We start from the raw sequence: 15,766 nt of genomic DNA on the forward strand, positions 1-15,766 counted from the left end.
GATGATATTTTACTCTAATATTATTAATGGTCTATCCTATTCATAAGAAATCCAAGACTTCAAAGCGGGATATATGGTATAGTCTTCAGAACACTGATTTTCTCCCGTGTGAATCTTACATAATTACTTAATCATGAAATCATGGCACAGATTCTGAAATCTAAATGTTCATGGTCATATACACTTAAACTGCAAAATAAGTATTTCATTTTGTTGCTAATAACTTTGACTTGTGTGATAAATTCTATTGGCTAGCTAAATCTTCCTTCTGACTAGCCTCCTAGCTGTGCTTCCAACACACCATGTGGCTCCTGCCATAGGCCTGTGGCAGTAGCTGTTTTGTTGGCCTGAAATGCTCTTCCCCATGATCTTCACATGGGTGGTTCCTTCTTGTCATTCAAGACTCAGATGTCACAGCGTCAAAGAGACTCAAATCTAATCTGCAGTAGCCCCCACACATACATATTTTCTCCATCCTATTTTATGCTCCCAGCACTTATCACCATCCAATATTTTCCTGTGTGTTCATTTGTTCATTGGTTTGTGGTTGTCTCCTACCACTGGAAGCTCAACTCCAAGAAAGCAAGGGCCTTGTCTAATTTCTTCACAACTATCTCCTGTGGCTAAAATAGGATCTGGCACTTAGTAAGGGTTCAATAAATGTTTGTTGAATGAATGATTCAGATCCTTCTTGTAACAAAACTGCACTGAAACTAGGCTAAATAAACAGTAGTGAGACAAGTAAAATATGGAATATAAAGAAAACTATTATTTTGACAATTTATACTCACTAGCATCCTCACCAAAAAGTGAGGAAAGTTTTCTAACATAAAATTGGAAACAATTAGTAAACTTCAGTGCCCAAAGTATATCCTAATACTCATTATCACAGATGACTGAGAATTGTTTATATTGTATTTTGCTTTACAGATGTGAGAGAAAAGAGATTTCGAAAACAAACAAAATGTGTTTCAAATAGAAAGAATACAAAAATAGATAATAAACAGTTCAAATTAGTTTTTCTTTTAGGCAATCTTTGTAACAAAGAGTTACCTATTAACTTTTTCCTTTAAATGATGGTTACGTAATTTATGATCAGAACCCATCTCTAATCAAGGAATCTAAATCAGGGCACACATAATTGGTTATTTTCTTGGATTTCTGGTGGGAAAGGATGAGAAAAAGCCTTTGACAGGTGAGGCACACTGAGCACCATTTTAAGCTCTGAGGACAGCAGGTCAACAGTAGATAGAGGACATGTCTATCTCATCTTTCAAAGAGTCCCTCTGATTTAAATTTAACCTCTGCATGCAAGAGCTAGTGGCCTCTCCTTTATTACCTCATCTTCTGCTAAGAGCAATGCCAAAAGCACTGAGTCATCTGAAAGAGCTTCACTGATTTAATTTTAAATTCTCCATGCAAGAGCTGGTGGCCTTTCCTTATTACCTCATCCTCCACTAAGAGTGATGCCGTAAGCACTGAGTATGATAGTCATCTAGCAACAGTTAACCAATAGTTCTTATTAAGCACCTGCTGTGCACCCAATAGCATGCTCCAAATGATGGGAAAGCCACATGAAGCAGAACCTCTGCTTTAAGTAACTTACAACTTAGTTACACAGATAAGACAAACTATGACATCACTGGACAGTGAGCAATTGCAGCAGACATCCCAGTGCTGGAAATGCTGAAGGTGCGCTAAGAAGATTGGGCTTGCTGGGGGAAGACCAGTAGTGGGAGATGTCACAGGAGAGAGGGGGCTGAGCCATACAGTGTCCCTGCTGTGAAGAGAGAATGGCCAAAGGCCCAAGGTGGGAACAGGCAGAGTGTGGTCATGGGCCTGAAGAGAGCAAGCTGACCAGAATCCGGCTCTTTAAAAAGCCATCCTCACATATTGTTTTCCATAATGGCTGTACTAATTTACATTCTCACCAACAGTGTAGAAGAGTTTCCTTTTCTCTGTAACCTCACCAGCATTTGTTATTTTTTGTCTTTTTGATAGTAGCCATTCTACTACTATCAAAGCTGAGATGATATCTCATGGTGGCTTTGATTTGCATTTCCCTGATAATTAGTGATATTAAGCATACTTTCATATACCTACTGGCCATTTACATGTCTTCTTTTGAGAAATTGCTATTCAGACCCTTTGTCCATTTTTTAATTGGATTATTTTTTGTTGTTGAGTTGAGTTCTTTGTATATTCTGGCTATTAGTTCCTTCTTAGATGAGTAGTTTGCAGGTATTCTCTCCCATTCTGGAGGTTCTCTCTTCACTCTGCTGATAGGTTTCCTTTGCTGTGCAGAGCCTTTTTAGTTTCATGTTGTCCTATTTGTCTATTTTGATTGTTGTCACTGGTGATTTTGTAGTCTGCCACCTGCCCCCTGCAGCAGTGAAATACCGCTACTATTTGAGTCTTCTCTCCAGAGCAACCTTCCAAGTTCTAACACATGATCAAATTTCCAGTCTCCTTCACCTGTTTATTCTTCCAAATACACATAAATCTGTGCATGCCTTTCTTGAAGGGTGTTTCCCAGGTCTGAATGCAGTTCTGGATGTCAGTCTGATGACTGCAAGGGAGCATCATCTCCCTCATTTTTATGCAGCAAGTTTCTCCATATAGCCTCATATCACCAAACTGCATAAAGGTTTATAATTACAGAAGAATGCAGAGCATTTGTTTTCAGCTAACAAGCTAAAAAGTGACAAGTATTTTAGAATATTTTATTACCTTGAATGAAGACTATCTCGGGATAATTAATCATAGTGAATAAATATGCTAGTCTGACAGAATTGGAAATTTTATTATGTAAGTGTATAATTAATCTTTCTGAGACTTTCATACCCCAGAATATTTTCCCACTGTTTGGGTAGGGGCTAAAAGTAGTTGTGGCTGTAGCTGCCTGTGCACAATCATGTAACTACACATTACTGGTCAATTTGTCTAACAAATCACAACTCCACTAGACTAAACCAGTTGGTTTCCAAGAATAGCAATCCAGAGGTGGATAAGGAAAACCACTCAGAAACCACCTAGATATGTCCCTATTCTCAAGGTGTTTACACTATAACTGGCAATACCCTGAAAGAATAATCAAGATGCTGCTATTTCACAGCACTCCATGATTACAAATATGCTTATGTAGCTCTCTAGGAGCCAGTTAGGAAGTGAATGCAAACAGGTGTGTGTTTGTGGTTTCTCTGCATTTGTGTTTATGTGCTTTTCTATAAGCAACTTGCCCCCCTTTATCAGATTCTTTTTCCCATTTTCTTTTCATATGACCCTTTCCCTCATGATCTTTATCCTCTCTGTCCCCTTTCCCTTTTTAGAGGCATATATCTTAGTATTTCCTGTGTTAAGTAGACTTTCATATTGCTGCTTCTTAGAACATTTTGTAACTTCTAATTAAAACACTAAATTATATTGCTTTCCTATGTAGGGGTCTCTGGTCTTTTTTTACTGTTCCATCAGTGGCCCTTGACAGAATAATGGCTTCCCAATATTAGAGAAGTCCTAAGGGACTAAGGGTGTTAATCTTTGTGGTCTCTCCCATTCTGATCCTTTCTAAAGACAAAACGAGAAACCATTTTCCTCGAACATTTTCTAAAAAACTGTGGAACGTCTCTACCCTGAATATAGAGTGGTGGCATGTGATATTTTCATCTGAAACCTGCAGCATGAATGGTGATCAAATGAGACCTCATATGGTTAAATTGTTAATGTCTATACACAAACAATAGGTCATAATTTTTGTTGTCATTACTATTGATATTTGGCAATAACCTGCTAAAAGCCACTAGATCCATTCATAGTTACTCACTTCAGCTGACTCTCATGGAAACAAATGGCATAGTAGGTAGAAAGTAGCAGAGAAGTCAATGAAGCTGATGGGCAAAAAGAAGAGACCAGGCAGAGAGGGAGAGAAAAAATGATTAATGAAAGCAAATTTTCCGCAAACTGGACTTCCAAAACAACTTAAAGCATAATATCTCTTGTGTGGAAGAAAAATCATTATTATTTGATTTATTCTTTTATACTTTGTTTCTAACAGTCTATTATTTCATCTCATAAAACTGAAAACAATAGACAAAACCAAAGGACCCATTTTATTGGCTTTGTCATTAGAAGTCCATCTCACAGATTTTAAGTATTTCTGTTCAACCAACATCTGTAAACTCTAGAAGGGTCTATAATTTCCTTTGGAGTTTCTTCTAACTTTTTACGGAAAACCTTTCTTCCAAAACATTTACAAGAACAACAACAGAAGCTGTTGAGATCACAGAGTTTAGTACCTGATATCTTATAAGCTGCATTTAAATCAGCTTCCTTCATAATTGAGAACCCTTAACTGGATATTTAAATTACTAAACAACTGGCCCTTTTAGATTGTAAAGCACCTTTATACTTTTTCATTAGATAAAAACAAACTACTCTTCTTAGACTTAACTGAGATAATCTGTGAGAACTGCATTTTTATTAAATGTGAAAATTTCATAGCACTTCTCATGGCTCTTCTAAAACACAACAGCTTAGGCATATTATGGCCAAGTTGAGTTGTTCCTTAAATAAAGCAAGCTCCTAGATGCCACATGGTCTTATCTCTTCCAAGGCCAAAACACTAAAATGGGAAATAGCCATAAAGGAAACTCTTTGGACATAAAGTTACCTATCTTTATCACTACTCGTTAGTGTCGAGAAAAAATTTGAGCCAAGCAAAGTCAGAATTAGATATCATCTCCTGTAATTGGTGAAGGATTGCTAAGGGCAGCTTATAAGTGTGCCAAGGTTTAAAAAATGATGGCAGAAAAAGTATTGGATGAAGTTAGAAGACTAGGATTTGGGGTCTGGCTCCAGCTCATACCACCTGTGTGGTTTTGAAAAATCACTAAACTCTCTCACCTCAGTTTCTTCATCTGTGAAATGCAGATACCCCTGTGCCCTGGGGTTGTTGTGAGATTCAAATTAGACAGTATGTGTAAAGGGTAATGTGGACATTATAAAGTGTATAACAAGTTGTTTTGTTCTTTTTTTCTTTACCATTGACTCTAGGTGTCTTTTTAAAGAGCAACCTATGCCAGTGCTTTGTTCTTTATTAAAGCCATGATTATCACTCATGACTCTGGAGATCGCACAAGGCAAACAAATGAGTTAATGAGTCAGGAACTGACCAGCATGTGGTCACAGGCAAAGTTGGTAATTAAAGCAATGAAATTTGGGTCTACCCCAGCACAATGTGGCTAAGCAGCTGGGCCACCCCAACTAGAGCAGTTTGGACACTCCCAAAAGAAATGCTCCCAACAAATTCCTTCCTTTTTAAGTTAGAATCTAAACTACCTGACCCGCCCATTTACTTCCTCGCAGATTCTTCTGTCCTGTAATATATGTTCTATTTATTTATTTATTTATTTATTTAATTTATTTATTTTGAGACAGAGTCTCACTCTACAACCTTAGCCTCCTGGTTCAAGTGATTCTTCCGCCTCTGCCTCCCGAGTAGCTGGGACTACCAGCGCACGCAACCACGCCCGGCTAATTTTTGTATTTTTTTTTAGTAGAGACAGGGTTTCACCATGTTGGTCAGGATAGTCTCTATCTCTTGACCTCATGATCTGCCCTCCTCGGCCTCCCAGAGTGCTGGGATTACAGGTGTGAGCCATTGCACCCAGCCTCTGATGTGTGTTCTTGAGTTATATGCTTGATATATGTGCCTATTTCTCCTCACTCTGACCACAGTTTCACATTTTCTTCGTGAGTCACACCATGGGAAACACTCTTCCCAATTAAGTCTCGCCCCTGAGGCTCCAAGACTCCAGACCACTCTACCATACCCTTAGACAATCCTTACCTGTGGGTAAGGCCTGGCACATAATCCTAAAACTATTCCTAGACAGTTCCTAAACAACATCTGCTTGTTGTGTAGCCATTCTAAAGAACATCTAAAGGATTGAAGGATTTTGCTTTGTGTGCGTGTGTGTTTAATTTGAATGGCCTCTGAGCATTTCTGAAACTAATTATTAGAAATTTGGAAACAGAATATCAGAATTGCACATGGGCCTTTGGAAGTCTGGCTGGTTTAACAGAAGCTTGAAGCCACAGCTTGATTTTAACATCTCTCCCTACACTGTCACCTCAAGGTCAGCATCCTTAAAGAAAGAAATTCCAACCAAGAGTTTCGTATCCAGACAAGCTAAGTTTCATAAGTGAAGAAGACATAAATCCTTTTCAGACAAGCAAAGGCTAAGTAATTTATTACCATCAGCCCTGCCTTACAAAAGATCCTTAAGGAAGTGTTAACCATGGAAACAAAAACTGGTACCTGCCACCACAAAACACACCTAAGTACATAGCCCTCCAACACTATTGTATTAGTCTGTTCTTATGCTGCTAATAAGGACATACCTGAGACTGGGTAATTTATAAAGGAAAGAGGTTTAATTGACATAGTTCAGCATGGCTGGGGAGGCCTCAGGAAATTTACAATCCTGGTGGAATGAGAAGCAAACATGTCCTTCACATGGTGGCAGGAAGGAAGAGTGCCAAGTGAAGGGTGGAAAAGCCCTTTGTAAAACCATCAGATCTCATGAGAATTCACTCACTATCTTGAGAACAGCAGCATGGGAGTAACTACCCCATGATTCAGTTATCTCCCAGGATCTCTCCCATGACATGTCGGGATTATGGGAACTACAAGATGAGATTTGGGTGGGGACACAACCAAACCATATCAACTATAAAGCAGTTATATAATCAGTTCTACAAAACAACTGGCTAACAAAGTGATGACAAGATCAAACCCTCACATATCAATATTAACTTGGAATTTAAACAGGCTAAATGCCCCACTTAAAAGACACAGAGGGATTACTTGGATAAAGTAGCAAGAACCAACTGCATGCTGTCTTCAAGAGACTTATCTCACATATAGTGACACCCATAGGCTCAAGGTAAAGAGATGAAGAAAAATCTATCAAACAAACAGAAAACAGAAAAAGAGCAGGGGTTGCTATTCTTATTTCAGACAAAATAGACTTTAAGCTAACAATGATCAAAAAGGTCACAAATGGGCTCTACATAATGATAAAGTGTCCAATTTAACAAGATAACTGTCCTAAATATATATTCACTTAAAACTACAGCACCCAGATTCATAAAACAAGTTCTTAGAGACCAACAGAGAGACTTAGGTAACCAAAAAATCATAGTGGGAGATATTACCCTACTGACAGATCGTCCAGGCAGAAAGCCAACAACGATATTTGGGACTTACACTCAACACTTGACCAAATGGACCTAAAAGATATCTATCGAATACTCCACCCAACAACAAGAGAATATACATTCTTCTCATCTGCACATGGCACATACTTTAAGACTGACTGCATTCCCAGCCATAAAGTAATTCTCAACAAATTTTTTTAAAAATCATACCAAGCAGGATCTCAGACCACAGCACAAAAAAAAAAAGAAGAAGAAAAGAAAGTAAAACCAAGAAGATCTCTCAAAACCATGCAATTCCATGAAAACTAAACAACTTGCTCCTGAATGACTTTTAGGTAAAGAAAGATATTAAGGCAATGAAATTAATTCTGTAAAACTAATGTAAACAAAAATATATCAGAATTTCTAAGATGCAGATAAAGTAGCATTAAGAGGAAAGTTTATAGTACTAAACACCTTCCTCAAGACATTAGAAAGATCTCAAATTAATAACCAAACATCATACCTAAACAAACTAGGAAAACAACAGCAAACCAACAAAGCTAGCAGCAGAAAGGAAATAACCAAAATCAGAGCTGAACCAAATAAAATTGAGGCATAAAATCCATACAAAAGATCAACGAAACCAAAACTAGTTCCTTGAATGAATAAATAAGATTGACAGACTGTTGCCTAGATTAATAAAGAAAAAAGAAAGTAGACATAAATAAATATAATCAGAAATGACAAAGGTAATACTACCACTGACCTCAGAGAAATGCAAAATACCCTCAGACACTATTGCAGACACCTCTGTGCACTCAAACTAGAAAACCTAGAAGAAATGGATAAACTCCTGGAATCATAAAACCTCCCAAGGCTGAACCAGGAAGCTACTGAATCCCTAAATAGACAAATTAAAAAATTCTAAAATTGATTCAGTAATAAAAACCCTACCAACTACAAAAGCCCTGGACCACGTAGATTCACAGCCAAATTCTACCAACATAGAAGACCTGTTAGCAATCCTACTGAAATTATTCCAAAAAATTGAAGAGGACAGCTACCTGTCTAACTCATTCTATGAGGCCAGCACATTCTGATACCAAAACCTGCCAAAGACACAACAAAAAAAGAAAACCTCAGGCCAATATTCCTGATGAGCAGAGATGCAAAGCTATTCAACAAAAACTAGCAAACTGAATCCAGCAGCACATCAAGAAGCTAATCCACCACAATCAAGTAGCATTCATTCCTTGGATTCAAGGTTAGTTCAACAAAGGCAGATCAGTAGGTGTTAATTCACACATAAACAGAATTAAAAACAAAAACCGTATGATCACCTCAATAGGCATAAAAAGGCTTTCAATAAAATTCAACAACTCATGTTAAAAACTATTAACAAACTGGGCATCAAAGGAACATACCTCAAAATAATAAGAGCTATCTATAACAAACCCACAGTCAACATCATACTGAACAGGCAAAAGCTACAGGCATCACCCTGAGGACCAGAACAAAACAAGGATGCCCATTCTCACCTATTTAACATAGTATTGGAGGTCCTAGCCACAGCAATCAGGCAAGAGAAAGAAATAAAAGGCATCCAAATAGGAAAAGAGAAAGTCAAACTATCTCTCTATACTGAAAGTATGATACTATACCTAGAAAACCCAATAGTTTCTGCCCAAAGACTCATGGAACTGACAAATAACTTGAGTAAAGTTTCAGAATACAAAATCCATGTACAAAAATCAGTAGTAATTCTATACATGTACCAAAATCCGAAGCATTTCTATACACCAGTAATGTCCAAGCTAAGGGCCAAATCAAGAACACAATACCATTCACAATAGCCACAAAAAGAATGAAATACTTAGGAATATAGCTAACCAAGGAGGTGAAAGATTTCTACAATAAGAATTATAAAACATGGCTGAAAGAAATCAGAGACAACGCAAACAAATGGGAAAACATTCCATGCTCATGGGTTAGAAGAATCAATATTATCAAAATGGCCATACTACCCAAAGCAATTTACAAATTCAGTGCTTTTCCTATCAAACTACCCGTCTCATTTCTCACAGAATTAGAAAAAAAAATTCTAAAATTCAACCAAAAAGGGCCCAAATAGCTAAAGCAATCTCAAGGAAAAAGAACAAAGCTGGAGCCATTATACTACCCAACTTTAAACTATCCTTCAAGGCTACAGTAACCAAAACAGCATAGTGCTGGTAAAACAACAGACATGTAGACTGATGCAACAGAATAGAAAACTCAGAAACAAATCTATACATCCACAGCCATCTGATCTTTGACACAGTCAACAAAAATAAGCTATGGAAAAATGACTCCTTATTCAATAAATGGTACTGAGATAGCTAGCTATTCATACACAGAAAATTTTAACTGGACCCCTTCCTTTTACCATATTAAAAAATCAACTCAAGATAGATTAAAAACTTAAATGTAAAACTTAAAACTATAAAAATCCTAGAAAAAAAACTCAGTACATGCAGTTCTGAATATAAATCTTGACAAAGATTTTGTGATGAAATCTTCAAAAGCAATTGCAACCAAAATAAAAATTGACAAATGGGACCTAAACTAAAGAGCTTCTGTACAGCAAAAGAAATGGTCACCAGAGTAAACAGACAACCTACACAATAGGACAAAACTTTTGCAAACTATGCATCTTACAAATGTCTAATATCCAGAATCTTTAAAAAATGTAAACAAATCAAGCAAAAAACAACTCCATTTAAAAATGGGCAAAGGACAGACAGATACTTCTCAAATGAAGACACAGACGTGGCCAACAAGCATATTGAAGAAATGCTCAACATCATTAATCGTTATAGAAATGCAAATCAAAACCATAATGAGATATCATCTCACATCAGTCAGAATGGCTATTACTAAAAAGCCATAACAGATGTTGCCAAGTTGCCAAGAAAAGGGAATGAGTATATACTGCTGGTGAGAATGTAAATTATTCAGTCACTGTGGAAAGCAGTTTAGAGATTTCTCAGAGAACTCAAAACAGAACTACAACTCAGTAATACCATTACTGGATATATACTCAAACGAATATAAATCATTCTACCAACAAGACACATGCATTTATATATTCACTGCAGCACTATTCACAATAGGAAAGACATGAATCAAACTAGATGCCCAATGGTAGACTGGATAAAGAAAATGTGATGCAAATACACTGTGGAATACTATGCTGCCATAAAAAGGAATGAAATCATGTCCTATGCAGCAGCATGGATGCAGCTGGAGGACTTTATCCTAAATAAATTAATGCAGGTTCAGAAAACAAAATACCGTATATTGGAACACCATCAATTGTAAGTGAGAAGTAAACACTGAATACATATGGTGACAAAGAGGAGAAAAACACATCCGGCCCTACTTGAGGATGGAGGCTTGGAGGAGAGTGAGAGTCATAAAACTACCCTTTGGGTACTATGCTCACTATCTGGGTGACAAAATTATTTGTACACCAAACCGCAGAAACATGCAATTTACATATTTAACAAACCTACATGTCTATGCCCTGAACCTAAAATTAAAGTTGAAAAAGAAAATAAATAAAAGTTCTGGAAAAAAAAGAGATAAGATGAAGCATGCATTATTTTTACAAAAACCTTGAAGTCATCATTCTTCAGGGAATCAAGCTTATGCATATATACATAGAAAGACAGAGAGAAAAAGAGCAACACAGGTTGTATGCCAAGCAAATTACCCTTTGTATTTTCCAAAGCATTCTGGGAAATTTACTTATTCCAAAAATTGTAAAAGAAGGGAAGAAAAGACAGGCAGATGCAGAAAGAAAGAAGGATACAGAGAAAGAGAATAGGTTGTGGGTCAAGAAGTATAAGCAAAAGATAAGAATTATATTAAGACAGGTAGGAACTGCATTTCAGAAAAGGGAAAAAAATCCATTTATAAAAGCACACAGGTGTTTAGGATTAAAAGCCCAGAGGGAAGACAAGGTTTCCAATTAGTAAGTAGAATGGCCCAACCAAGGCAACACTGTCCACATCAGCATGTATGGGCTCAAAAGGGTCAAAGGACAGAACATAGTTAAGACAGGACTAGAAGAGTTCAGGCAATTAGGTAATGGTGGGCCTCTGAAGGTTTCTGAACTAAGAAGTGACACTATGAAAAGACTGTTTTTAGATCATTTGACAGTCAACATTTTCAGTGTCTATTAAGACTTCCTCACCTTTTCAACAATAACCCCAAATCGAATTACTCTATCATTTGGATCTTTACCTGTTTTACATCTCTAGATACCTTGCTATCACACCAGACAAATCCAATGATTGATAGATAGATAGATGATAGATAGCTAGATAATCTATTGAGAGAGCGAGAGAGAGAAATGAGCTTGTCATCTTACTGCCAAAAACACTTCGATACTATAATTTCCTTACTTTCCCAGTTATCCATTCCTTGGACTTAATTACATTATATTTCTTTTCTTCTTTCCTTCCTTTCTTCCTTCTTCCTCTTGCTCCTTTCCTTCCTTCTTCCCTTCACTCCTTAGATACCAGCAATTGCCAATTCTAACTGAATTCTATTTTACAGTCTTGAGAATCTACCAGTTTAGTCATTTACCCTTCTTCCGGCTCTTCTCATTCAGTGTAGAGTAAAGAATAATAGTTTCCCCATTGGCATCCTTTTAGGCAGTCTTTTTGTCCTCCAACTCCTGCTGCACATAATACCTCTTGGCACATATTCTCCAGTTCTCCACTCTTTGTGCTATTTTGTCTTCATTCAAGCTCTACTCTCTGCCTGGAATGGCTGGTCATTTCTCTTAGTCTAGGAAATTAATAACTTTCTCTAAGGATCCAGCTCAAAACTGAACTACCATCTACAGGATCTGAGCCACTTTTCCCTCCATACTCAGAATTCTTGATAAATACCTTTGTTATAGCAGGTACTATTGATTGTGATTGTTGTACGACACTCTCCCCCAATTAGACACGAAGTCACTATAAAGTAGAGACCGTGTCCTGCTTATCTTTGTATCCCAGCATCTAGCACAATTTCTAGTCCACAGAAGTCAATACATATTTGTTAAAGAAATCAGTATCTTAGGTCAAAGGATAAAGGCTATTCCCCTGGAAGCTCTCCCTGTCCAATACCCTACCCATTTTCTTCATTCAGTAAATATTTATTACCTCTCACATTACCTATAAAACATGCACACACAAATTATTTAACAAGGCCTTTGGTGATTTGGATCTATCTACAACCTTGGCCTATTACCATATCATTCTCAACATTATTTTCAAGAAACACTCAACTAACTGTAGTTGTCTGGACATAAAATCTTCTCTCACTTCTTTCTGCCTCTATATCTACTGTTTTGTCTGCCTGGAATTCTTTCTGACTGTTTGCCTACCTAGGAAATACCTATTTATTATTTAACTTTTGGCTGGTTGCTATCTCCTTAGTTAAGCTGGCTTTTGTTTTTTTAGGGACTGGGTCTCGCCCTGTCACCCAAGCTGGAGTGGAGTGGCACAATGTCAGCTCACTGCAACCTTCGTCTCCTGGATTCAAGAAATTATCTTGCCTCAGCCACCTAAGTAGATGGAATTACAGGTGCTTGCCACCATGCCCAGCTAATTTTTATATTTCTAACAGAGACGGGGGTTTGCTGTGTTGGCCAGGCTGGTCTTGAACTCCTGGCCTCAAGTGATCCACCCACCTTGGCCTCCCAAAGTGCTGGAATTACAGGCTTGAGCCCCTGCACCTGGCCTTAAGCTGTCTTTGACTTCTTTGTTTTCTGGTTTCCCTAGACCCAAGTACAACTCTGTCACCACACTCATCACTCTATTAGTACCTCCACTACTTAGCATTATTCTTAGCACAATACACAGATTATTCATATAAGAGACACATTCCTGTTATGCCTCTTTTCATGGCAAAACTGAGGTAAACTTCAGTTTTCTGCCTTTCTGGAATGAGAGCCAGCAAACTTTTTCTGCAAAGGGCCAGATAGTAAATATTTCAGTTTTGTGGGCTATTCAGTCTCTGTCACAACTACTGAACTCTTATAGTGCAAAGGCAGCCATAGCCAATACATGGCCATGTTCTAGTAAAAGTTTATTTTACACAAACAGATGGAAGGTCTAATTTGGCCAGTAGGCCATCCTCTATCAAGCTTCATCAAATTAAATTGGATTGACAGTGTTAGAAACCAAAACCCAGTCCCTGCTTCCAAATGATTCCCTTATCTTATCCCAAAGTTTTCAGTACTTGTAGCCTTTAAGACATTACTCTGTAGGTAAATCCACAGTAGCAACTGAACAACCAGTTGTAGAACTGAATTGAATGAGCCATAATTGGGGCCCTGAGGCTGATCTTTGTGTTAATCTCCTACTCACCTACCATAACCCTACCCTAAGAGTAACTGAATCTTAACTAGATGGCCTTGCCCCTGGTACTGATTTCTCACAAATAGATAACTTCACTCTAAGAAGAATAGCCAGTCCAAAACTCCATCCTGTCCCTGCAACATTACCTGGCCTTCATCTCAGTTTCTGATTTGATTGGTATAAAAATAAAATTGAAAGGAGACCACAAAAAGAAATAAGCTTCCACGGTAAAGTGGGCCACAAATTTGAAACTAAGACGTGAAGACTTTATAGTGTTCTGAGTATTGTTTCACAGCGTTAGAGCAGTTTGCTAACCTAGACCATTTTTTCATAAAAGTAGCATGATAACCAGAAAAAAAAATGTATAAGGAAAAAAAAAGATAAAAAAGAGAAGCTTATTGAATTACAAGTCCCTGAAAGACAAAAATCATGTCTCATTCACCCTTGCCTAACCAGCATATTGATGAATGAATGAATGAATGAATGAACACATTTATGAAGCTAAGATTCTAAATAATTAAGTTTGCCAAAACACAGTCTCCAGATTCCCTTAAGTATGCTTTAAAATCAGTGGAGAAGTTGAAGCCTTCCAGCTGTGAGTGAGAGAATAATCTATATGTTACTTTCTCCAGCCAGCTCACCATCGTGAGTGTTTGGACTCAGGATTTGGGTTCGGAGTTCCTCCAGGGTAATTCCCAGACACCTGCAGATCTCCTCAGGGCTATAGGGTTCAGGATGAAGGGCATCCTCTGTGACCAACAGCATTTCTTCTAAACTAATCCCTAGTTTAGCCTGCACCTCCTCCAACTGCAGTACTTTGTCCCATTGCAAGCTTTTGTATTTGGCCAGGAGCTGCAAATGCAAACCAAGAAGATAATGGTCAGTTTTCATTTCAGAATTTGATATGTACTATTTCAATTAGCCATATTCAACTTTAAGCTGGTTTTTTTTTCTTTTCCATTAAACCCATCCAAATTTCCCACCATTACTTGTAAGTGCATACTAGCATCAGATGCCTGGGATTAAACATATTTGTATGACACTCACAGACTAGTTAACTATTTGTCTGAAACACACACACACACAAACTAATCCCTCACTATGTTGTTTTTTTTTTTTTTTTGGCCTGTCACCACTTTCCCTCAGGGCTATCTCTTTGAATAATTTTATCTTTTATCCCTATTCAGTTCATGCCTACTGCATCCCTCTCTAGGAAGTCAAAAGAAAACTACTTAAATCTCATGTGACCTGGATCCTGAGATGATAATGTACATCCAATTAGGGTACTTCCTGTTTACTATATGCCTCTTTGAAAATGGCTAATGAATTTCAGTATGTGGGCATTTGGGGGAAAGTCCTAAATTTGAAATTAAAACCTCATTGGTAACCTTATGTGTAGCACTTCATTAGGTCACTGGTAGTAGTAGAGCTGTATGTTTCTCTACCCTCAAGAAAAAGAGTTTGGCTTCTAACTGCACCCTGAGGTACCTCCTCAATCTGATGGAGAGGGTTAAATACAAACCAAATCTGTAACCACCCATGGGAACCCCAATCTAGAATATATTTCTGTCATTCTCCCTAAACAGTATCAGAGCAGGTGGCAATCAAAACAGTAAAGATTTCTCTCATCCTGAGGTCTACAATATTAATTACCTGGGTATGAGGACAGAAGGTGCAGTTTAAACAGCAGAAAGTAACAAACAAGAGAAGGGGAAATCAGTCTTCAAGGAAATGATTTACTCTTCCATTATGCTGATGATTTGATTATCTTTCTTTTCGACAGGAAGCAGGGTTTACCAAAAGACTATTGTACTCTGGTTATGGCCACTGACTTCTGAAAAATGTTAGTAACATAACTTCTTATATTAATGAATCCTCTTTTTAAAACCCTGGCTCATATATTTGAAATGAGTTAATGATTTTAAGGCAGAACTGGGAAATGAAACAATAGAACTATAATTTTCTGTTCAATTATTTCATGGAACATGGTGTCATTTTTAAAAAAAAGAAAAATAATAATTTAAAAAAACATGAGCTAAGACTTTACTTTGATCTGTTTTCTTAGCACATTTAGTTCATGTTTATTAGCAGTACTGGGTTGATAGGTCCACAGACTATCAACTTTATTTCATTCATTCATTCATGTTCTATATTCTAATGTATTCCAA

The 15,766-nt window shown here is 37.4% G+C and overlaps 1 protein-coding gene across 6 annotated transcripts in view; it reads right to left on the bottom strand.

The window, feature by feature from the left end:
* The window catches only part of GALK2 (galactokinase 2), a 108,916-nt gene that overhangs the window by 12,370 nt on the left and 80,780 nt on the right, over positions 1-15,766 (bottom strand). For all 6 annotated transcript variants that reach the window (XM_032297808.1, XM_032297810.1, XM_032297809.1 and 3 more), the window contains exon 8: positions 14,240-14,450. In XM_032297808.1, the coding sequence (XP_032153699.1) occupies positions 14,240-14,450 (211 nt within the window). The remainder of the gene's footprint in view (positions 1-14,239; positions 14,451-15,766) is intronic.

Source organism: Sapajus apella, unplaced genomic scaffold (assembly GCF_009761245.1).
Source record: "Sapajus apella isolate SASKATOON/1434 unplaced genomic scaffold, GSC_monkey_1.0 scaffold37, whole genome shotgun sequence".
Classification (NCBI taxonomy): Eukaryota; Metazoa; Chordata; class Mammalia; order Primates; family Cebidae; genus Sapajus; species Sapajus apella.